The following is a 26,043-nucleotide window of genomic DNA, read 5'->3' on the forward strand; positions in this document are numbered from 1 at the left end:
CAGACCTGTTTTTATTTTTGTCACCTTACGAGTTTACAATTTTATAAAACAGGAAGAGAAATTCCTCTCCCCAGTACTCTTCTCCAATTTCACTATCGAAACAAAGTGAATTAAATGCACATCAGTCAGAAGTGGCTATACTGCGCTTACCTCAAATAACATTAAGAGTTATGAACTAAAGGGAAATCATATAAAAAATTTCACTTTGTAAGTTTAAAATGCGTATTGTGGGAGATTATTTTAATGAAAATATTCATTTCTATGGATGCAATTACCCGAATGACATACTGGGTCGATTTTTTTACAAACAAGCTTAAAATTAAAATCTTATAAACGTTCAAAAGCCAAGACAATAAATCTAGTTACTGTCAAACATTTCTTAAGCCAGCCAGAGTTGAAACTACCACAATTCACGAACGTAAACTAAGCAAATCCTGTTTCAAATTTAAAATTTTTAGTTTTATAAAGTTCACCTCATTTTTAAGCGATTACTTGCATGCTGTTCGAAGGCTATCTTTAGGGCTTTTCGTCTGTCCCGTAGTGGGACTGATTCGTTAAGACACTGTTCTCAATAAAACCCTGTGTACAATCAATCAATAGAACCCCGAAGTCAAGCATCACTGGCTGCGATCAGTCAGCGTAGGGACCGTGGATGCACGGTATCGTCCGCGTTAAACTAGATTTCCAGCGCAGGTCGTCGTGCTACCAAAGCGGAGGAGCTATCCAACACCTCCTAGATAAGAGCAGACCTCAGCACGGGTTACCATAAATATCCTTTAGTAGTCCAAACGTAATGACATATTTCGTATTTTCAACCACTGCGCAGCTTAGTACTCCGAACGAGATGACATCTTTCTTATTTTTCATCTACTGCGCAGTTAACTTTGTCACATCTGACTACTAAATTGATCCGTGCTGAGGCCTTCCGACTTCTAGGACGTGTTGAGCTATCCCCTCTGCAGAGGATCATGTCTTTGGTTCATCCTCAGATATAATTTATTATACAATATCAGTGGTTTCTTTCCTATATGAGTTGTACGTCTATTTAAATCTGTTGAAATTTTCTTTAATTTCTCCTGATCTGCTGTGCTGTGTATGTCAACAATTCACGATCGAAAATCTCAAGGCGCATATTTTACTCTATTTTGAGCAATTGACATATTTATGGGATTACAGCTATCGATGTTCAACTTCGTGGCCTTGTAATTTTTGAACCCAATCCAGAAGACAAGGGAACTCTTGGAACGAGAATTTGAATTAACCTAGCTTTCGTGTTTGACCTTTTCCTAGAACTAATCCGCATTTCCGTTACACAGATAAAAATCTCCCACGGTTATCCCGACAGATGACCGAGCCTGCAGCTGAATTCAAATCGTCGAGCCATCTCTGGGATAAGAACCTGGATCATCTTATTTGGAGGCGAATGCTCTATCCACTGATTCACTGCGGGTCTGAAAAGGCATTGAGCAAAATTCTTTTTCTGGGCAACGATTTGCTTACTTTCAGCATTAGCGTGTGGATAGGCATAGAAGGGTGGGCACGCTTTCTTTCACCTTTTAGTTTGAGATAAATTGAAAAATGTTACGTTTGTAAGACATATAGATCTCAAAACTACGTTTAACACAGAGAAGGCACTTCATAATACAGAGGTAGCTGGTTTGATTCTCGAATTTATTGAATGAACTATTTCTATCAGTCTTTCTAAATATTCTTTTTATCAAATGCTTGAAAACCTTTCAAGGACAAGCTTTTGCAAACATTCATTCATTTTATTTCTTAATAACAAATGAAATCAATATGTATATGTAAATAAATCTAAAACATTTGCAGTATTTAAATAACATGGACTGGTCCTGTTGTGATGCAACGGCACTGCTTTAAATAACTTATATTGCCTATTGATGTTTGAAATTGGACCAAATTCAGATTATTGGTCCAAAAGTTATTGTGGAATTTCATGTTTTATTTTGTGTACTGTTATCCTTTTTGCTCAGTTTTTGCCCTTAAAATTTTTTTTTTTAAAAGTGAGAATTAACTTTTTGTGGGGAATTATAGTAAAAATTAGTCAATAAAATAAGGAATTTGAACAAAACAAATTTAAAAATTGATAAATTTTATACAAATTAAATAAATGGTACTATTATGTAAAAACCATCTTTTATTGACCAATAAATCTTATGTTAGCATTCCTTTAATAAAACTTTCGAAGTTTAGATAAAAAAATGTGAGATACGTGCAGTTTCCTAGATATGCACAAAAATTCAATCTTTTTAATTTATTTTTTATAGGTTTCAGTTTTTTCAGGTTAGGTTTCAGTTTTATAGGTTCTCAGTTTTATAGGTTATACCTATACGTTTATCTACTTAGCTTTTTGTTTTTGAAGTGCAGTGGTTGGAGGTAGCGCCCTACGAGTAGTAAAACTACTGTAGTCACTACTTTTTTTCTTCACAGTTTGCAGTGTAGTGCAGTACAGAAACAAAAACAGCAGTTTGTAGCGATTCCTGGCAAACTACTTTTAACATTAGTTTAGTAAAGAAACACGGCTCTAACGCAACTAATTTTTTGAATTTGATGGAAGCGAATCTTCGAGGGTCCGTCAATGGATGGAATGTTTGGTTACAGATGAGCATTAACAGGAATTACGCGTTCAAATTCACGTAATTAATATTTAAACTAACCTTTACGAAAAATGGTTAATTAATGACTTTGGTCGCACTTTTACATGCGATTGTACGCACTTGAAACGTTGATCTTATTTCAAAGAAAGGGAACATATTTTCAATCTGTTCAATTTCTTAGAGGAAATAAAATAGCATCAAACAATTAATAAAATTTCAAGTATTTTATAATTTCACATTTCTTAAACACGTTGAATGCCATGGGGGTCACCGGTGACTGGCACTGAGTTTGTTCGTAGCGCCAAGGGGGTCACCGGTGTCCGACGAAGCCAAGATTATTAGAAACACATAATTCGTGTAAATTTTTAATGCTTTTAATTTTTTTAATATTAATATCGTTACTAAATTGGTTTGAAGAAATTAATGCAATCCATACTGAGAAAATCATTTTGGCCAGACAAGCAAGTCACGTAAAACTAGCGTGGCATTCAACGTTAATATATACTTAATTAATTAAAATATATGGGTGATTCTCAAGAAACATGACAATTCATTGTCCCTTGCTCCAAGATCTAATACTATAATACTAAAAGAACTTTTTTTTTAAAAAAGAAACCTAATAAATAGCATTGCTGTTAGCATTTTAAAATGACTTTGCACTAGCATTGACTGTTTTGTATACTTAAAAAATTTAATTGAATATCAAAATGTCATTTTCCTGGCATGTCCCAAACAATATTTCCAATAATAACTACCTTTAAAACTTCCCATACATTTTTCAAAATCTAATTTTTTTAAAAATCTTATCCTATGTAAGCATTTCTAGAATATACGCAGAGGGTATTGTTCACTAAAACTTCGTTTAAAATAATTTTTTCTGTCAATAATCGCAATCAAATGCTCGCTTTGCTCGCTCATTGGATACGTTCTTAACGTCTAGTTTTTGTATACTTTTTTGAATACTGAAGTTCCGAAAACTTTTCACTGTAGAAAATTCTAAACCTGTACATTTCAATATTAATTTGAAATTGCAAACAGTTCACATATTTTTTTAAATCACACTATTCTAAATTTCAGTTGTTGAGAAAAGTAACTGTTGTAAGTTTTGTTTTAAAGTCTTTCCCACCAGAGGGCTAAAGCCATGTGTTGTAAAACAATATGAAATAGTAGTCTGCCACTGAACGCCGGATGTAAAGCATCGGCTTTGATGAAGATAATTTTGTATTTTTAATTCTCTGAAGGGCGCCACCTTAATAATATGGAATTCGTAAAATAAATGTATATATTTTTGATTGTTGATGAAGCCCATCATTTTGTGTTTTCATCAGTGTTCAGAAGCAGAACAACTATAAGTTTTTTATTTTATCACAAAAATATAAAATGTATAAAAAACAAAGAAAAGAGTAAGAAAATGAGTATAGTCATAGAAAAAGTTAAAATTATAATATAGTATTTGTCAGTTAAAATAAAACTTTTTGTTTAAGTCATTGCTAACAATTCAAATTTCTCCGAGGCAATTCTAAAGTATAAATTAAGGTAGTATTGTTAAGTTGAAACACAATATTTTTAGTTTTGATGTCAACAATACAATTCAATTTTTCACAAAAACGATTGTTTCCATTGTTAAGTTCAATGTCAACAATTCAAATTTTTCTGAGGCAACTCTTAACCTCTAAATATTATTTTTTTTATGTACACATTTCTAAATGTCAGTATTCAACCACAAAACAACTTAAAGTCCTGAAATTTAGCATGAAGTTGTAAAATGTAATGAAACAGGGTCATAGCAATAATGAAAGTAGAAGTAAAGTTAGTACTGTAAAGTTAAAACAATATTTTTAATCAATGAGCCAAGTCCTTCAAGAAGCAGTTGTAAAAGTAGGTTGTTTACTTAAAACTTTTTATAGAATTTCTTTAAGAACACAATTGTTAATTTGTGCATTTGGCGATGCAAAACTTTTAGAATTGAAGGATTTCTTATGTCAAGCGCTCAGGTATCATAATTTTGATCTAGTTGCGCTTCTATGTCATTTTGATTTATGTTGCTAAGTTAACTTTCAAAAAATTCTATGGCCGGCAACAGCATTTTTATTTTTTAAGTTGTTTATTTTTATTTCTTTTAGAATTCGTTGTTTTTTTAGCGAAATGTTTTTTAACCTAACAGAATTCTTTGCCAACTGTTTTCTCTATAAATGAAGAAAATAAAGTAAATATTTAACTGTTGTGAAAAGAATCTTATTTAATTGTACAAAGTACTTCAGCCAAAATTTGGGAGCCACGTAAGAGAATTATGTATATTAGATCAGAAACACATCATTAAAAGGCAGAATGCTTTGGTGTTTTCAAAACAAAGCAAACGTTGCCACCGGTGGAAAAGAAATACAGCCAAAATTTGGGAGCCACGTAAGAGAATTATATGTAATAGATGTTTTGGAGTAACAAACTGGCTCATGTAAACATGAATAAATATTTGTAACATTTAACGTAAGCTTTTCTCTTTAAAGTCGCGAAGTAGTTACTACAATTCCGAAGTAGTTTGTAGTCACTACATTAAAAAATATAGTTGTAGTTAACTACATTTGTAAGAAAGTTGTAGCGAACTACAAAAATTGTGTAGTTTTTCCGAACACTGGCTAAGTGCCGTGTCGATAAAAAAAAATATTTTAGAAAATTCTCAATCAAGCATTATTTAGACTTCTCCTACAACAAATTGCATTACATAAAAACTATAAGTTAAAACAATGTTTTATTTATCAAATATTTACAAAAGTCAAAAATTAAATCTTTTATTAGATGCATGATGAAATATTTTTTACAAAAGTACTAAACGATTTGATACAATAGGGGTTTTAATTAGTATGGTTTTTTTTTCTATGACCGATACATTTTTTTAAAAGCATTGTAAAAGGCACAAAACATTTGGATTCATACCATTCAACTTAGTGAAGACATATTTTGTTGCAGTAAATAAAAACTTTTCAGAGTCTCCCTAGAATCTGAGCTCCTGATACATTGGTGGCGCTATCTTTTTTTGTTTGAGTAGATTGATCTCTGAAAATACAGAGTATTCATAATGAATACAATTTATTCAATGAAAGGAGTTTATTACAAAATATCGCAGAATCTTTCTACAACGAAGTCTCCACCTCTTTGTAACGACATTTTTATGGGAACGTTAAAGTTTTCTCTCCGCATTGTTTCCCAATAACGGATTTTTCATACGCTTATATTTTCGATTTCAGTCATTTTTTTTAAAGAAAGTTTCGATTGAAAGTTTGAATTTAACAACTTTAGAAGGGAATGGAAGAATGACCAATGATGTAACTCTTTGACTTTTTTCAGATGAAGAACTGTTAAATAGTCAACAGATGAAGAGTTTTTTAATACTGCGAAATATTCCAATAAAGCACAGTAAACTACACTTCTCTATATACAGGGGCGGATATCCAGAAATTTTTTCTGGGAGGGGAGGTCATAGACTCAGATCCCCCCCCCCACAATTAATTGTTTTATAAAAAAAAAAAATTTAAATATTTTTTTTGAAAAAAAAAGAAAAAAAACTGGGGTTTTAATGTTAGTCTTCTCATTTATTTTTTTAATAATGAACAATAGAACAATACATAAATAATTCAAGTATTCAAAATCTTTAAATAATAAATGTAATGCGTTTCTTAGAAACTCTGGCAAATTTGTCAATGATTTTTTTCAACATCCAAATCAATTTCTAAATGAATGTTTAATAATGCGAGTCCATTTAATCGTTCTTGATTTTGAGTTGCTCTAAGCCAAGTTGTGAGACGCCAAAGAGTTGAAAAGGAACGTTCTGCTGTTGCTGCACTAACTGGCAGAGTTATTAAAATTCTCAACAACATATCGATTGATGGGTACAAATCGATGTCACAGGCATTAGTAATCTTGGAAAGATCGTTGGGCACTTCAAGTCATGCTTCAAGTCAACTTTATTAATGTTTACAATGAAACTATGAAGAATTTCGTTTTAATCTTTTGGATTATGATTCTTGAAACAGTGAAGAACATAATTAGATGGAGAAAAAAATCGCTTTTTCCGACCTACCTAGGTGTATATATTCCCTTAAATAATTTTTAAAATATATTATTTCTTTTGCAAACTATTAAATAAATCATTATTTTTTTTTTAATTTTTTTTGGGGGGGGGGGTCATGACTCCTATGACCCCCCGCTGTATCCGCCACTGTCTATATACCGCGTTAACATTACAATACTTATAGCAAACCAGCATCGATAAATATGTTGAGTTTTATTTCGAATGTTCTTAATAATTTTAATTTTTTCCATACGTAATAATTACGTTAAAGTATATTTTTTTGATTTAAAGTATTTATATTTGAAAACTATTTTTTAACATTAATATTTATCTGTTCCACAGAAATATTGCACTGCTTAGTATGAAAGTCTAAAGATTCATAAAAGGATCTGCAGAACACGAAGTACTTTAATATGCAAAGCCTCCTGATTCAAAATCTGTGTTAAAAAGATCTTATAACGTATTACATATTTTTCTCGAAACTGATGAATTTTCTTTGTTTTGAGCATGTTATTATCATAATGGAATATTAATGATTTTAACAAATTACTAATATGCATCAGCTTCAATTTTTATCGATCGTCATAATGACATACAGTGGCATGCAAAAGTCTCCGGCCATTATATTATCATTTTAATTTGATTACAAAAAATCGAATAAAAATTAACATTTAAAACAGCCTTATGTTTTAAAGGCAGCACAGTTTTTTACATGCATCTTATAAACAATTTATGTCTATTTTAAAAGTTATATATATATATATATATATGCGGCCAAATGCTAAAAGAAATTATGAAATTGCATTGGCTGAAGACTTTTGCACATCTCTATATTTTCAAAATTATCACACATAAAATTTTTTTTAAGAATTACTTAAGAAAACTGCAAAAATTTTTAACCTCAGTAAAACAAAATTCTTGTATAGTGAACCTTTCAATTTATAGAGAGACTCCACTCTATGGAATATAATTTTAGTATGAATTAGGTGACGCCCGGTGGCTGAGCGGTAGCGCTTCGCGCTGTCGTGCCACAGGTCCTTGGTTCGATCCTTGGGCCGGGCAAGGCCGACTCAGCCTTTCATCCCTTCAGTGGGTCGATAAAATGAGTACCAAGCATGCTTGGGAACTAACACTGGGGGTTCCGCGTTCGGCTGACCACCTGACCGGAACATATGCTCCTGCACCCCAGAGCCCAAGGTCAAGAAAACTGAGATGGGCACAGTCGGCCTTGGCCCTCTTAATGGGCTGTCGCACCACTGAGTTAGTTAGTTAGAGTTATGAATTAGGCAGCACACATTTGGACCTGCCATATTTATTGAGATTTTATATTTGATCACTAAACTAAACTCAGCGGTGAGACAGCCCATAAAGGGCCAAGGTCTACTGTGCCCATCTCAGTTTTCATGAACTTGGGCTCGGGGTGCAGGAGCAGATGTTCCGCTTGGGTGGTCAACCGAACGCGGAACCGCCAGTGTTTAGTCCCTACACATGCTTGGTACTCATTTTATCGATTCGGTGAAGGGATGAAAGGCTGCATGAACCTTGCTCGGCCGGAGGGTCGAACCCAGGATTTTTACCACTAAGGGGTAATTTAAATATTACGTAATTTGGCAATTTCGGATTCCCTCCTCCCCCTTTTCAGTAAAAATTAGCAAACCATAATCCCTTCCCCTGCTTACGTAAGAAAGTGCAACAATCCCCTTTAATCTCTGTATCGTAGGTCAACTTTTTAATTCAACCATTTCAACTTGTCTTTATAAGTACAAATTCGACCAGTTATTTAGAAGCTATTTAACATGTGATAATTTTTTTTTTTTTGAGCATTGACTATAAAGCCATGGGAAACTCACTTAGGCAAATAGACTTGGCTATGATTTTCTCTTCTAAAATGGCTCGTATCTGTTTGTGTTGAATGAGTTTTTTTATCCATAAGGTCCACCTAAAATGAATACAGATATGAACAAAAACTGTACACAATTATCATTTAGGTGAGAGAAAAAATGGCCATTTTATATGTGATGTTATAAAACAATACATTGTTTCTTGTTTTTTACATTGTTACACATTTAGAAATGACAGGGATAAAACTTTATGATATAGACTGCCTTTATTCATTTTTTAGATGATTCCCTTTAATATTTTGTCAGAAATGAATTCTTTGAAGCATATTTGTAATGAAAGTTTCATTTTTAACTTTTAAATTCACTTTTGCTTACTTTTTGAAAATAAGGGCAGAGTTAAAAATTAAAGATGAAAGGGATAAAAAAACATAACTATAAAAAAAAGTTAATATTTAAAAAAATTAACAAAACAAATTCAGAAAATTAACATTTATAAAATTGAGGTTGAAGAACTTTTTTAGTTTTTCTCTCTGCTTAAATCATCTTGGAATCTCACATGTTTCGAATTTTTAGACAAAAAATCTAATCTAAAAATGTATACAAAGGGCAGTGATTAGGAATCATTCTACATGAATAGAAAATGAAAACATCTTACGGCTTGTAATGCTTTTTTCCTCAATTTCCACTGATTCCAATGATAGCTGTGAACTATTTTTTCTTCCAATGGATGAAGCATCGTCTGAGCACTACTGTCTGAAATGAAAATAGGTCGAATATGTCGGGAGCTGAAGACGTTCTAAAATTTAAAAATAAATAATGTGTTGGGCATCAATCAGTATTTGTTATACAGAGAATATTAGAAAAGTTGAGTGGTATTAAATTAGAAGTCTGTCCACAAAATAATTTCACAACATAGAATTGTAGATTTGCGGGGAGTAGTTTTTTGTATGAGGTACAACCAGAGATAATTTGAGGGCACAAATTATGTGTATGAATTTATGTATTTTTTTAAAAATATTTACGTGTCCACTAAAACGTTTAAATAAAATTGATCACAGTGAAACTTTGAAGTTGTATTTAAGGGCTGAAATTTAGTTGGCTCAAGTGATAGAGCGTTTGCATTCTAATGAGATGAATCGGGTTCGAATCCCAGCGATGGCTGGTCTATACAAATTCTACACCCAGCTCAAAACCTTGCTGACTTGACAGTGCTGACTTAAAAATATCCTCGGTAGATAGATCATGGATTAGAGTCCCCTTGCCATCAGGCTAACCATGGGAGGTTTTCGTGGTTTTCTCTCTCTATGTAACGCAAGTGCGGGTTAGTTCCATCAAAAAGTCTTCCACGAAGACAAATTTCTCTCAATATCTGATCTAAGAGTTCCCTTGTCTTCTGTATTGGGTCCAAAATTACAAATCTATGGAATTGAAAAGTAGTAGTCATAAACCCAAAATCGGGTCGGCTGTTCAATAACGGTTATAAAAAGGCTAGTTTGAGTCAATGCTTTATCCAGGTGCTCCTTTGTCCATCAAAATTACAAGGCTATGAAATTGACAAAAAAAAAATTGTTCGACACTGGTTTTAAAATAAGATAAAAACAACTAAACTTCAAATCAGACTTACTGTGATAGATAGATTGAAGATTTTCTCCATGCCTATAGTTAGGATGAGTTCAGGCATGGAGAGTACATGCTGCTTTATGGCATTCAGACAATCCAGTGGTTTCTTTTCGAAGAATTCAAATGCGTCCATTGTGGAGAACCCATAGCATGCATTTCCATGCCTAATAATTCCTAATTCTCTTTTACATGGAACGAGTATTCCCATACTGCAATAGTAGGCACAGAAATCCTGTAAAATAATTTATCTTGAAATTTAACAAGATTTGCAGAAAAGTTTAACCTTTAATCCAATTATAAGATTTACAATTACTTCATTGGAAGATGCAAGTTACAATAAGCTTGTCACGGAAATAGGCCGAATGCTTTAAAAAGGTCTGAATCACCATTTTTTAAACTTTAGGTCAACTGTTTTAGAGTTTTTGGGTATTTCGAAATACACTATCTACCCATTAATGACCGGACACCCCTTGAACGGCAGGTGGACTCGCCCTGGTGGAATAAATACGGAGCCTGTGGTGGGGGAAAGACCACTCGCAAGCAGGCGACGGCCATATGAGCGTTAACAGTGAAAATGAGTGGACGACGAGAGCTGAATGAGGCGGAAAGGGGCATGATCATAGGCGCCCACCGATTTGGTCATTCCATACGTGCCATCTCCGACAAGTTTCAGGTACCACAGTTGGTGACGTCGTGTTGAAATGGGATTGAGAGGGAGTGAAAAACCGCAGTCCCGACCCGGCAAGCCCAAAATAATGTCAGACGGGGATCGACGATCTCTTCGACGTGTAGTGAAGGCAAACCGACAAATGTCGTTGGACACTGTCGCTACCAACTTCCGGACTGCATCTGGCAGTGTTGCCAGTGCACGTACCATTCGTCGGGAGCTGATTGCACAAGGATTCCATGGACGAGCAGCAGCACATAAGCCAAACATCTCTCCATCAAACGTCCGCCACCGATTTCAGTGGTGCAGAGCACGTCGCCAGTGGACAGAAGAGCAATGGAAAAGCGTTATGTGGAGTGATGAGTCACGCTACATGTTGTGGCACTCTGATGGACGAGTGTGAACCTGGCGAATGCCCGGAAAATGGTACCTACCGGAGTGCATTGTCCCCATTGTAAAGTTCGGTGGTGGAGGAATTATGGTTTGGTCCTGTTTTTCATGGTTTGGCCTTGGAGCCTTGGTGTTAGTGCGTGGAACCCTGAACGCAGAAGGGTATAGAGACATCCTGGACAATTCGGCGCTGCCCACCCTGTTGCAACAGTTCGGTAATGGCCCGTTTGTGTTTCAACACGATAATGCTGCCATTCATAAAGCACATGCCATCACGGATTGGTTTGATGAAATGGAGGTGCAAGAGCTTGACTGGCCATCCCAAAGTCCCGACATCAATCCAATTGAGCATCTCTGGGATGAGTTGGAGCGCCGGTTGAGGGCCAGACCACAATGCCCCAAAACCACCACTCAACTCTTCGCCATGTTACAGGAGGAATGGCGGGCAATACCTGCCGCCGTGTACCAACACCTAGTGGATAGCCTTCCTAGAAGGGTTAAAGCAGTGATTTAGGCGCGTGGCGGCCCTACGCCCTACTGATTTGATACTAGCACCTCATGTATCCGAAATGAGGGGTGTCCGGTCATTAATGGCCAGATAGTGTAGTTTTAGAAGAGAAAAAATTATTATCTGAAATTAATTTCTCCAATATGATATTAACAACTTACAAGGCATACAAACTTAAGATAAAATTACTAATTTCAAAATTTTGAAGAAAAAAAAATCAACATCTTAATTTGAAGGCAAAAATTAAAACAAATGTAAACAAAAATAAATAAATAAAAGATTAAAAAACATTTGCACTAAAAATTTTTTTATTATAAAAAATATCAAAATGAGTAAATTACTTTAAGATTTATTTAAAAATGAACCTTATTCATTGATCATTAAATCTTTAAATTTGATCAAAACCCAAACATAAGTATTAGTTTCAAAAATTAGGAAAAAATGAATCAATTAAATCCATGTTTTCCATTTTTTCTGCATGCTTGAAATTAAAAATGATCAAGTTTTTTTTAAAACATATTTTTTTTTTGAGAATCATTGCCAAAAATCTAGAGATTAAAGTTTGGTTGAGGAAACTCTGTATTACAACATTTTCTGACACAACTATTCATCTCTGAGTAAAATTCTTTTTAAAAAAATGGAAATATATTTCTTTTAATTCAAGTTTTGATTTGCCTCAGTTGAATTTTAAGAAAAAAGTGAAGTTCGTTGTTTTGATTAAAATTTTTTTTTTGGAAACCTTTTGCGAATTTAAAACAGCCACTAAGACTTTAATCCAATTTTAAATGAACTTTATCAAAATTTAAAATTTTGACTAGCTTGCACATCGCATCAATTTATTAAAATGAAAAAGCTTTAAAAAATAAGTCCGAGATGGTTAACAAAACACAAAAATTATATTACATGCAAAAAAATAAATAAAAATATAAGGATATATTTAAAAAAAATTGCTTTTCTTTCAATGAATTACATAGTCATTACATAGTCTTCAGCAATTAATCTGAAATCTTTTAACCAATACAATGAAATTAAATGAATATGAAAAGTTATGAGTGACAATTTATCCTGTTGTTGATATGAATAGTTAGTAATAAATGCAAAGTGAGAGAAATAGTTGAAAATTTTAACATTACTTGGAATTCTAAGGTGATTTTATAAAAGTTTTTGACATCATTTGGCATTAATCTCTGAGTCTCAATTTCACAGCCATTTTCATAGTTCAATTCAACAGATGACTGGGACAATTCTGGGGTTGGTCTCAATTCAAGGTCATAGAATTTCTAAAATCATACAAACTATAAGAATGTGCACATTACATAAATGAAACATAATAATAAATAAAATAAAACATTAGAGGGAGTTCTGTAGCATGGTGCAACTGAAGCGCATTGCGATTTCTAAAACCATGGCTGTATGGAAGAAGTAGAAAATATTCAGTATGTTTAAATAACAGAGGTTGGACAAATTTTCTTTCGTTTTATGACAACAAACTATTTTGTGATAAATAAAATGTTTTTATAACAAACATTTATTTTTAAATAAAAAATATAATCTCGCACTGCACCGACTGTATTGTAACTTTTCCATCTAAATAAAAATTAATACAAAAAATTCATTGGAAAATTGAGAATCTGATCTGATAAGAATAGAGAAGCAATTTAAGCAGATCAAAGCACAATTGATCAGTGGGTAGAGCACTCATTTCTCATAGAGGAGACCCAGGTTTGAACCCCTGCGATGGCTGGTCAATAAGAATTCTGCTCCTAGTTTCCATTGACCACAATGCTGACGTAAAATATCCTCAGTGGTAGACCTATCATGGGTGAGAATTCACATGCCAATTGGCTAACTATGGAGGTTTTGGGTTCGTATTTTTATGTAAAGCGGGTTAGTTCCATCAAAAAGTCCACCACGAAGACGCATTTATTCCAATACTTCATCCAGGAATTCCTTCGTCTTCTGGGTTGGGTTCAAAATTACAAATCTAAGGAGTTGAGCATTGATAGTCATAAACTCAAAAATGGGTCAGATTCACCATGGGTTATAAAGTAAAAAATTCAAGCAGATTAGTCAAATACGATACAGTTGGAATGTTTTCTAAGTTTCTGATGAATCAAAAGTAGTTATTTGTTTAAGTTTCAGACTGGGTTTTTTTGTTTGTTATTTCTTACAATAATTTTGTGAAAATAGAATTATTATGTATTAAATAATTTATTGGACCATTTAAAAAACTGGGAGACAAGCAAATGTTTACCATTTCAAAGCAATTCAAGGTGTGTTTCACTGTCCCCATGTCACAAAACTCACCGATTGTATTAAGAAGTGAGCTAACTATTCCGTAATATTAAAGAAAAAATTATCTCACAATTCAGCAATGAATATACAGCAAATGGATTGTGAATTACCAATTAAAAAAGAGCTGCCAACTCTTAAAAATGAAAGCTAGGAATATTGTTACATTAACAAATTTCATACTAAAGAGGGACTTAAAGAATTTTCTAAAATGGAACATAGGTTTTATATAAAGCATTAACAATATTCATAATTGAATATAAACAATTCAAAACATAACATGTATAGAAAGCTATTTTTTTATGAGAAATACTTTTTTTAAAAAAATTATTGTTAAAGAACTTTAAAATTCTGAATAAAAATTAGTCAAATAAGATAAGGAAATTTATTAATAATCATTTTTATAAAAATTTATACAAATTATAAATTGTATATATATTATAAATATTTATTATAAATAATTATATATTATAAATAATATATATTATAATATATAATAATATATATTATATATGTATATATATTATAAATAATTATAAATATTTATAAGAATATTGATTGATGAAATTTTTTTCACTTCATAAAATTTCTTTTCAATGTAGAATTTTTTTGGAAAAGTAAAATGAACATTTTATGGTTGTTCATAATAGGGGCAATCAACTCCTTTCCGTAATGTAAGATTTTAATTGATCAAATAAAATAAGGAAATTTACTTATAAACATTTTATAAAAATCTATACAAATTATAAATTACAAGCAATTTTCATTTATTTAAATAGACAATTGATTGATGAAATTTTTTTCACTTTATAAAATTTTTAAAGCTTTTATTTTCAACTATTGCATTCTTTTACGAACACAAATGTATTCTTTTATCAGTTAATTGGCTAAAAGAATAGAATAATTTAGTAATAAGTAAGATTAGTAGGATGTCACACACATAAGAGTACACATATATACATGTCACACTCATCAGAGTTTTAGGGGTGTAACAAAATTTATACACATGACATTGGAATATATATATATATATATATATATATATATATATATATATATATATATATATATATATATATATATATATATATATATATACCACCACCTGACCGGCTGACCACCTGACCGGAACATCTGCTCTTGCACCCCAGAGCCCAAGGTCAAGAAAACTGAGATGGGCACAGTAGGCCTTGGCCCTCAAGGGCTGTTGCGCCGCTGAGTTTAGTCTATTTATATATATATATATATATATGTTAATGATATTAGTAAGAGATAAATAACATAAAAATAATTTTAAAAATTGCCTATTATTTAAAATGCTTTTTTACAACAACAGTTTTATAAGAATGATTTGATTTTTTTATCAATAAAAATACTTTTTCAGAAAAAGCCCATAATTTGAGAAAAGTATAAGTTTTTAGAAAGAATTAATGTATTGGACCTAACTGAGCTAGCTCTGGAATTTGAAAAAAAAAAATTTATAAATTAAAAAGATACGAAATATTTTTAAATGTTTTCCGTATCTTGAAAAAATATTCAAGATGAATCTTTTTCAAAATTCAAACAGCAAATAAGTAAAAGAAAATTAAGATTACCAAAGCAAATGTCTTAAGTTCCTCATAAAGAGTTGAATAAAAACTGAGAATGCATCCTTCCATTTGTATATTTTGCCATGTTTTTGAAATATCTTTATAGGATGGCTGAAAGAAAGAGAAATTATAGGATGGAAATGACTCACAGAAAAAATTTATAGAAAATTTGAGTATCTTTTCCCTATGAAGTATGATGGTAGAAAAGTCTTACATTTTAAAAGAAAAGATCTAATAACATAATAATAATAAAATTTAAGCAGACAATATTTCGAAAGTAATAATTTATTTTTATTTTGTATGTCAGCCAAGTACTTCTGAATGAAATCACTATTAGATTTTGGTTCTAAAAAGTCAAGAAAGGTAGAATGTTTCTTATTCACTTTTATGAATAGGTTAAATTTAAACAAGTGAAAACCTATTTCAATAGAACAAATTTGTGATCGATTGATTTATTATACAAATACACACTTCTAGGTAACGCTGCTGCAAAAAGTATCGTTGGACAGGAATAGAATTCATACAAAGAATCTATCCTATATGCTTTAAAGACAATGGTTCTCGATTTTGTGCAACAATTTCTGTATAAAAATGAAATATCTGCAACCCATGAAACAATTTAAATTTTGAGTTTAGTCCTCTTTAAAGTTAACTTTGAGACCTAATATATTAAAAAAAGTGAACACTGATACATAGCTGCCAACACTGATCGAAAAAAAAAAAAAAACCAGTAGATTTTACGAAATAATACAAACTTCATGATAATTGTTGCATAATGTACCAAATATTTTATGCATAGGGGATTTTAGGGATTTTTATGGACATCAAAATAGAAAAACTGCAATATTTTCCAGTTATTATTGACATCAAATGAATGTGAAATGCTTATTATGTTTAGACATAATTTTGAATAGTAACAGGCATTATTTATCAAAGATAATTAAGAGATTTTTTAAGTAATTTAAAAAGGGAGTAAAGAAAAAAGTTTTAAACTGATTTCTATGAATGAGGCTTGCTTCATTATGTATTAGTAATACACATTTAAACATTCAAGCAAGATATGTGTGCAAAAATGCCATTTTAATTTTTTAGGGAATTTTTTAGGAAATTTTTGTGAATTTTTTAAAAATGTACTAAAATCAGGAGAATTTTCAAGGGCCAGAAGAAACTGGTTAAATCCAGTAGAGTTGGCAGATATGCACTGATATTGTTCTTCCATGCATTTTTCCAATTTAACAATTTTGTCAACTTAAAAAAAATATATCACCATGAAAAAGCAAAAAATTGGTTGTAATGCATTGAAAGCATGGAAACCGAGATCATACTTTGGGAACAATAATCATAAACCCACACTTTTACGCTTTTCGTACAAAAAAACCCATGAGTGGTACTGAAACAAAAATTAAGAAAACATTTTAAAATTCAGCCTCACTTAAAAAAAAAAAAAAAATCCCAGTTTGTTTATAAGATTGTTTATGCTTACAAATTTGAATTATTTATAGGCCCTTAATAATGTTTCAATAATAATTACTTACATATACTTTGTCAGCTTTTGTGAAGGGTCCAGTCTTAAGGGCCACCTCCAGTTCTTTTAACTGAACACTGAACGCATAATCAAGCTTGTATGTGTGCACAGCTACTTCCTGAACACTCTCCTGAAAATAGATATTTTGAATTACGAAAAAGTTTTACATGACATTTTTGTTTAAAGCATAATTTAAAGAAAAATAATATTTTAACATTTTATAAACAATAACTGGTTACAATTTTTGTTAAATAAAAACGTCACTATTTTTAAAATAGATAAAATTATGATCTAGTTCAAACTTATTTCGAAATAATAAAACCAATTGTACTTTTTAGTTTCACTATAATTTAGGAAGGCTCAATTAACTTATTAACAATAGAATGGTTTATACTGTTCAATGAGTTTTGACTTTGCATATGATTATGCTCAGTAAGAGAAGAGAGTTAATACACTTCATCTTCAATATTTTGGCTCCTAAGAGTGAATATCCATACCATATTCAAACGTGTAACATATGACGGATTTCCCTGCATAGTAAATATGGCTAAATTGACAGAAATAACTTTAAAAAATGAGTCCTAATTCTGGTGAGTTCTTTTTTCTTTAATAATAAAAATTTTGAAAAGGACTGTTTTTATTTTAACTTTTCATGATGAATTGTCTTTCTATGAAAAACAAAATAAAGACTATAATATTAGACACAAATATCTAAAATGTAGCGAACTGGCTGAATCTTAGATAAATAACTACTTTGTCTAAATAGGTATCCAAATGGATATGAATTATTAAAATTTCAAGTTTTAAATATAATATGATATACAGTAAAATAATAACAAGAAAAATAATAAATCAAAAACTGGGTTAAACACCAAGCTAATCACCTTTTAGACTATCAATGAGGATTTTACACATTAGTAAGACATCCAAAATCAAACGCATTGGTCATGCTTAAAAGGTATTTTATAAAAATCATTTATTTTTTTAATTATTCACCTTAATCATTTTTATGTACTTGTAATAATTTCTCAAAAAGATGAGGCACCTCTTTTCATATTCTCTTCTTTCTCCATCATCCAACAATATTTCTAAAAATATAAATTCATTAAAAATTAAAAAAGTGCAAGGTGTTTAAAAAAGCTATACATTACAAAAGAAATTAAAAATTCTCATGAAAATGAGTTTTTATTAATAGTATTGATAAGCACACAGTTGCTAAAAACAAAAGTAAATAGAAATGAACATGAAGTTAGCTTTATTGAATTGCTAGCTCTGTGAATTTCATTTGCCAAAGAGCAAATAATTTAAAAAAAATATTACTTTTCTGAGGATCCTTTGACAACACTTTTAGTTTATTGTGAGCTACATGTATAGTTTTTATAGGTTTGTCACAGATATACAGATTTCTACAACATTTAAGGTTTTTTTTTATGGAGTAAATTGCTCAGATTACAAAATAAAATTAATAATTATTGAACTGTTATTAGGACTAATGTCAGTTCTTATTCTCGCTTTCGCTTTCACTAGTTCAGAACAAAGTTTAGCATACAAAAAGTCAAATCTCTTTCCATTAAAAAACTTTAATAAATTTTTGTTTTGCTGTGCAAAAATTACAAAACTTAGAAGCTTGAAATTACTAATGTGTATAAAAAATGTACAGAGTGTACAGAGGAATAAAAAAATTTAACATTTGATAATTAGTTTGAGAATTATTAACTTTTAAACTTGTAGAAAAAAATACCATATGGACTGCTTTACAGGCCACTGGAATGCAACCATAAAGTTTAAATTCGGTATACTGGAAGGGCTATATTTGCTTATAAACTTAACACAGTTTTTTTTAAATTCTAATTTCTTTGAAAGATTTTGCAATATTAATTTCTATTTTTGCAAATATTTTCTCACTTTTTTTTTTTTTTTTTGCTTTATGTTACACTTTGCTTAACTGCCAAAAATCAATAAGACATAACTTGAAATGACTTTAGAAAAAAGTACAGGGAGTAAGTCTGAATAAAAAAATTTCAACGATTAGTTAAAGAATTATGTTACTGTTAAACTTATAGGAAAAAATACCATGTTTGTTCGATGTGTAGCCAGCTTAAATACAACGATGGAGTTAAAGTTTAACATGCTAAATGAGCAATTTTCATTAGTAAACTTTTTGCTTTAAATTCCAATTTTTTTTTTAAAGTTATTGCAAATTTAATTGTTGTGGTTTTTTTTCCAACTTTTTTACTTTAAACATTGGCTTTTAATCGATGATTACCTATTGAAATTTATATTTCCCACTCAGGATTTTTCTTTTTATATTTTACAACCTTATACTCGAGTAGATGTCATATGAAAGAAAAAAAAGAGAGATGTTACCAAACATAAATTTGAACATTTACAGTAAAATTTTTGAAACTTATAAGGAGCAATAAGAACCATTTCCTATTGAAATTGTTATAAGTCTTGTCAACGAGCAAACTTATTTCTAATTTATTTCTTCTTATTGAGTCTTACAGTTCTCATCCCTTAGGTTAATTTCTTTTCCAATACAGATGATTACTTTCTGAATCTCCATTTTCTTACGATTAACATATTAACAAAATGTTCCTACATAGAGGTACAATATTGTGTATTTTGAAAACAAAATGCTCTCTGTTTTTGTGAAAAATATTGATGCTTAAGAAAAAAAAACAATGAGAAGCACTTACAGGGGTTAGTGAGCACATTGATTAGGGAGGTGAGAGCCTTCTAGTTTTGTAAAAAATAAATCTTTAGTAATTCTGCAAATTGTTCAATATGAAACTTTTATTCATGTTTTGAATGATCTAACTTTTAAAACACACAGACTTTGAGTTTGTATATTTTAAAAACTTATTCAAGAATAACCACAAGTAAAGGTAATCGTTATTTTCTATTTTAAAATACTCATTTTCAGAGAAGTTTAAAAGAAATACTGATTCAGATAATATATAACAACTAAAAGAATACTTCAATCTAATAATAAAACTAATATAACAAAACTAATATAATAAAATAATATAATAATAAAACTTAAAAATAATAATAAAACTATAATACTTTGTAAATAAAACTGAGTGATGCTCAGAACTAAACATCACATTGTAAGTTATATTAACTGTTTTGTTGGTAATAGTAATTATTTTATTATCAGTTTGAACATGGTAAAAAACAAGAGGATAACCAAAAACAGTTAATAGAAATGTATTTACATTAAAAATCACACAATTTGAAATACTTTCTCAATTTACATTAAATTTAGAAGAAAAAAATGTTAAACACTAATCCAAAATAATCACAGGTATCAGTTCTATTGAAAAGCATTTAAAAAATTTATGCCACAACTTATGCCAAAAATTTAAAGATGAGTGCCTCTGCTTACATATAAGTTTTGACCGCAATGCAATTTTTTTTTAAAGCTAAGCAAAATTCTTGTAAATTTCATGAACCAGCATTAACTAGGTATTGAAGCTCTAAAATATTCCTCATTATACAGGGATACACATATTCATTCATGTGCCAAGAAAAAGTTTTTAATGTGTATTCTAGCATTTTTATATGCTATTATCAACTATGGTATTTTATTTTAGTAAATCCACAAAAGAGACAGTTTCTGGAAATACTGTTCAAAATATAGAGAAAACAAGGAAAAAATTACAGAATAATGAAAAGAGAAGAAGAAAATTATTAAAATAAAATAAAATTAATAACATGAAAAAATAAAGAAAAACTTTTTAAAATAAAAATCCGGGGAAAAAATGATATAATCTATTCATCAGCTCACACGATTATATACGCAAAAAGGAGTGCTTTCTAATATTGCATCAATATAGCCAAAAAAAAAAAAAAAAAAATCAATAAGCACTCACAATGTATGAGGAGCAATTAAAAAAACTTTTTTTGAGTGCTTCTCACACTATTGTAAAAATATACTAATATACCAAAAATAAAATAAAATAATAATAAAAAATATATCAATAATAAAACAGTGTTAAAAAACCTTAACTCAACCTTATTAAAATTGTTACAGTAGCAGATAATAAATACAGTACAGATAATAACAGTACATCTTCAGCATAATAAATCTTCATTGGGAAGTCAATACAAAAAAATTATGAACAAATAAATAAAATAAAATTAAAAAAAAATTAAGAGTTTTCTGAATTACGAATTTTCCAAGGGTCTTAAGAACTTGTATGAACCATAAATACACAAATTACATTATTAAATTTTCATAACCCATCAGTGATAAAATATTTTAACACAAGGTGGTAACATTTTACAAGCATATAAAAGATTAGATTTTCGAATCAAAGGCTTCATATGCAACAAAAAACATGAACACAAAAAACTAGACTTTACAAATTTGTTACCTTCTAGGCGTTCTATTTCACTGTTTGTATTGGTGAGATCTTCAAACAAGTCTTCATTCATTTGAGGAAGGATCTCTCTCATTACTTTTCCAACTGCAACAAAACAGCATTAAAATTAAAAAATATTCTCAGATGATATAGGCAAATTTGCAGCTTACATAGTTATAAAATTTTACATCGTTTTTATACTACTTACTTAAAGCGCAAGTTAGGAGGTAAATGTTCAACATAAATATTTGATTAAGACAAAGAAAAAAAGTTTCAACAACAGGGGAAAAAATTAACTGTCACTATTGCCCACTGGGCAACTAAATATAACAAATGGTAACTAAAAAATTTTCTGCCATTTACTATTTCCCTACCTTTTTCATCAAAAATGTACCTCATGCATCATTTTACAATAACAGAATACTTTCGATATATCAAAGTTACAGGGCTCCAAAAAGATTTTTGAGATAGCGAGTTTTTGAGATAACAAGTTCAGAGCTAAATATGTTCTAAAAAGTAGAAAAATATATTCTAAAATATTACTCTTAAGTAGAGTCATGAAACATAAGAATAAGAACTAATAAATATGTACGTAACGATAGTTGATTTTAAGTCTAAATACAACAATGATAATTTCATTTTTAAAAGGTAAGGACAAAATTAATTATGCATTAAATAGAAAAGAATTGGTTTACAATAAACTTGAATTGTGATTTTTCCGAAAAAATTCATTTTCTATTTTGAAAAAAATTCGACATAAAAAGGTTTTAGAAGAAACTCTTCGATGTAGGAATTTAAATTAACATTAGGTGGATATATAATGCAAAAGAGAAAAATATTTTTTGTTATAACAAGGTTTTCTAGATATCGAGAGTATACTGTATTTTTTTAAAACAAATATGCAATTCTAAAAGTTACTTTTTTTCACTCTTGTTTATTGATTTTTTTTTTTTATTTAAGAAATGAGCTTTGTTGTGCTTACCCTATTTTATAAAATGTCTAAAAAGTAGAAATGTGGAAAACTACTGATTAAACCAGGAAAACTGACAAAATTCAGAAAAATAAATAGTTGTATGTTGGGGTGGAACACAAAAATTTAAAAATGTAAGTATTTTTAAAAAATAGTATTCCTAGTGTCTGTGCAAATATTACACAAATATATTTCAGGTGACTTTTTTCTCCTTTTTAGTCAGTAGAAATCAAAACCTTCTCCATGCTTGGGTGAGAAAGTTGCAATACCCCCTATCCTTTTTTCCTTTCAACTTTGACTTTTATTGTAGTAATCTAATTTTAAGATAAAAGTTGCTAACATTGCACAAAGCAAAGTGAATTTTTAAAAATTTATTTTATAAAATTTTAAGTAGAAAATTCGTAAAAAAATGCTTTGTGTTTTCCTTCTGTGTTCAAAACTTTTAAGCGATCTCTTACTTCCATTTTGAAACTAAACTATATTTCTTGATTAAATAAATTTCATTAAAATTTTTCTAAAGAACAAAAAGAAATGGGATTTACATTAATAAATAGTTTGCAAGCTGTACAAAATTTGAAAAGTGCATTTAGCTAGTTTCTTTTAAAAAATGTGATGATGCATTATTGACAATAAAAAGAAAATCATATAACTGGTATTGTATATAGATATAAAATACCATCAAGCATAAATTTTCCTGCCTTCTGCCCGTACCAATTATGAAGTCTGATTCCTGCAGCTATTGAGGATATTTCATTGATGAAAGCTATTTTGGTCTTCTGATTGCTGGACACAAATGTTGAGATGGCTGATGATGGGAAAATACTATTCACTGCCACTACAAAAATAGACATCATATGCAAGATTAACAAGTCAAGTTAATTTTAACATAGCAGCAGAGACATTATATATTCTAGATAAAAATCAGCTCGAAATATTCTTTGAGTATTATACTGATTCTACTTCTACTTATTATCATTGCCTGCAAATATGGATATCATTTGATAGGTTTTTGAGCAAAATTTATTTTAACATAAAATTATTTTCAATTCAGCCCTGCAAAAATAATAAAAATGCACTAAATTCAGTAGGGAACCGATTATCCGGAACGATCGAGACCATCGCTTTTCCGGATAACTGATTTTTCTGGTTTTCTGAATCGCTACAAAAAGCCGTTTTTTTATTGTTAAACTCAACTTAAAAAAAAAATAAATTTGGAAATAAATCTTAAAAAGAAGAAAAAACGATGAAGTAATGACTAATACACTAATGATTATTTCCAAAATGATGGTAAGGTAAAGATCTTTCAAAAAAGAAAGAAAAATCCTAAAATCTTATGAGGAAAAAAAATTTTGTTTTAAAAAATGGGGGGGAAATTTATAGAATTTCATTCCGGTTTTTTGGTTTTCCGGTTTTCAGAATTCCGGATAAAGGGTTCTGTACTGTAAAAGAAAAATGATGAATGTACAATAAAAAATATCTACAAAATAATGAAACTCAAAATAAAAAAAAAGTCTGTTTTAAAAACATAATTGACTATTAAAGAAAATGTCTTCATTAAATTTACTTTGAACTAATTAATTAGTTTTATTAATATGATAAAGTTTAAATCATTTTGAAAACATACTTTTCATTTCATGGAAGGCTAAGGTATCATTCTGATCAGCCATACCCTCTTTTATCAGTATCAGCTTGATCAAATCTTTTTGGAAATCCTTCAGATCTTCTGAGGGATTGCTCAGTTTTTGAATTAGATGGGAGCATTTTTTCATAACATTATGTTTCTGATGATTTCTGAAAACATCTGAAATACAAGAATAATTTAATTTCAAGCACAGATTATAGAGTTAATCTTAATCAATCCAGAAATTTAGAGATTAATTCAATTTTAAAATAAAATATAAATTAAAGGGAGATCTAGTTTAACTATTCTTAAGTGTTGTGATCGATTGTGAGTTACAAGAAATATGTACTTAAAACTACTGTTAGACTATTTAGCAAATTAAAAAAAAATAATAGCAGTATTAAATATTAATTTACAAGGAAATTTTTAAATTCTTTCTCCAGTTATATCACAATTTAATTAATGTGCCATAAAAATGAAATAATAATAATAATTAACCACATTTATAGATGGATTCGAAGAATAAAATATTATTAAGGTAGCCACAGACTCTTAAGATAAAAATTTCTGGATTTTTCTAAAATGAACTAATCAAATTTTTCTCATTTTTCCGGACTGATTTATCAAATTTCAATGATTTATGTAACATATGGCTAAATTTTTACTAATCATTTTTCAGTTAAGCCTTATTCTTATACATGATATACTGTACAAAACATTTCTTACCTCTTCTCACAAATCTTCCATGAAATAAACACTGCATCCTGAGAGTAAGGCTTGAGATATTTTTCAAATCAAACAAATTATCATAACACATCTAAAACAACGAGTTCTGGGTTCAATTAAATGCATACATACTTTATGTCTAATCTTTATAGTTATGTAGTAAATTATATAGAAATAAAGCAACAACGGAAACAAATATGAAACAAATCACTTCCAGAATATTAATGAAAAGCTGAAAAAAGACACAAGAGTAAAATATATTAAGTTGTATTACTGTAACACCAAATATTTCATGAAAGAAAAAAAATTCAAAAATTTTTCATTAGTTGAAAAAAGCAAAAAAAAAAAAAAAAAGCACATTTTTATTTTTTTTTCACAGAATGTATTGTTTCACTGTAAATTATTAGGAAATCTGTAAGAACGTGAACCTTTTGAAACTTTTATTGTAGTGATAGAAATAATAGGAAATCTTTCATTTTTGAATTATTTCAATCTACACTTATTATAACTAGATAATTTCACATTTAAGTCATTTTACCTACTTTCAGCAAGAACATACAAAAAAAATAAAATCACAAAAATGTGAGGAGATCTAATTCTACATTTTTACCAGAAATTAAATGACCAACCAACATATATAGTAAATAAATATATCTAAACGAAAAATTTCTATAATGATTTCAAATCATAAAGAAACAAATTAAAAGTACAGAAAAAATTCAAACAACAGTTTAATATTTACGGTAAAGTATTTAAATGCAAATACTTTTAACCTTTAAAAATTCTTGCTCTTGTTCAGCTGTCACATCATCATTTATAACATATCGGTTCTTGGAATCAATTAAATTAATTTTTATCTGAAAGAAAAGGAAACTATTTAAAATCTGTACTGAAATAGTATAATCACTGAAGATAAATTTTAAAAAGCTTATTACTTACTGCTAATTGCGCTAGAGTTTGTAACAATTGCTTATTTTGAGCTTGGCATAATTGAATAAAGAGTAAAGATAACTTTTGAATAATTGAAATGATTTTAGAATCCTTAAATAGGCTTAAAGTTTCTGACCACATTATATCCTAAAATTTATTTTGGCTTTCAATTTTAAGATTTAAATAAGTGAAAATAACAGCCTTGTTGAAGATAATACTATGCTTTGCTTTGTTGTTATTGCTTCTGACGATGCGTTGCGATGGTAACCAATACAGTTGCAGTTTGTAAATGATTTGGAGCGAAGCAATT

General features: G+C 29.7%; 1 protein-coding gene across 3 annotated transcripts; it reads right to left on the minus strand.

Annotated features, from left to right (window-relative positions):
* Positions 1-5,388: 5,388 nt before the first annotated feature.
* On the minus strand, positions 5,389-26,002 carry LOC107452399 (cilia- and flagella-associated protein 206). Of its 3 annotated transcripts, XM_087149743.1 has the most exons (14): positions 25,743-26,002; positions 25,577-25,660; positions 24,804-24,894; positions 24,081-24,257; positions 23,133-23,291; positions 21,499-21,591; positions 18,113-18,204; positions 17,127-17,246; positions 15,598-15,702; positions 12,844-12,990; positions 10,150-10,377; positions 9,181-9,321; positions 8,535-8,623; positions 5,389-5,669 (listed from the first exon to the last, which is right to left on the minus strand). In XM_087149743.1, exons 1-14 carry the CDS (start codon positions 25,872-25,874, stop codon positions 5,597-5,599), a joined length of 1,731 nt encoding a protein of 576 aa, XP_087005869.1. In that variant the 5' UTR covers positions 25,875-26,002; the 3' UTR covers positions 5,389-5,596. The 3 variants fall into 3 exon arrangements, with proteins under 3 accessions (XP_087005869.1, XP_015924354.4, XP_087005870.1); XM_016068868.5 differs by lacking the exon at positions 15,598-15,702 and having other exon boundaries at positions 25,743-25,996; XM_087149744.1 differs by lacking the exon at positions 8,535-8,623 and having other exon boundaries at positions 5,450-5,669; positions 25,743-25,996.
* Between the last annotated feature and the right edge of the window lie 41 nt (positions 26,003-26,043).

Source organism: Parasteatoda tepidariorum, chromosome 8, assembly GCF_982258835.1.
Source record: "Parasteatoda tepidariorum strain Cologne lab strain chromosome 8, Ptep-v5.0, whole genome shotgun sequence".
Classification (NCBI taxonomy): domain Eukaryota; kingdom Metazoa; phylum Arthropoda; class Arachnida; order Araneae; family Theridiidae; genus Parasteatoda; species Parasteatoda tepidariorum.

Bases quoted from the DNA above. Each gene is read 5' to 3' on its own strand.
- LOC107452399 (XM_087149743.1), bottom strand. From the start codon at position 25,874: ATGTGGTCAGAAACTTTAAGCCTATTTAAGGATTCTAAAATCATTTCA. The intron at 18,205-21,498 runs GTAACAAATTTG...TTATATTTTTAG, and splicing joins TGAAATAGAACGCCTAGAAG to AAATATTGTTGGATGATGGA. The intron at 12,991-15,597 runs GTAATCTTAATT...GTATGATTTTAG, and splicing joins AACTTAAGACATTTGCTTTG to AAATTCTATGACCTTGAATT.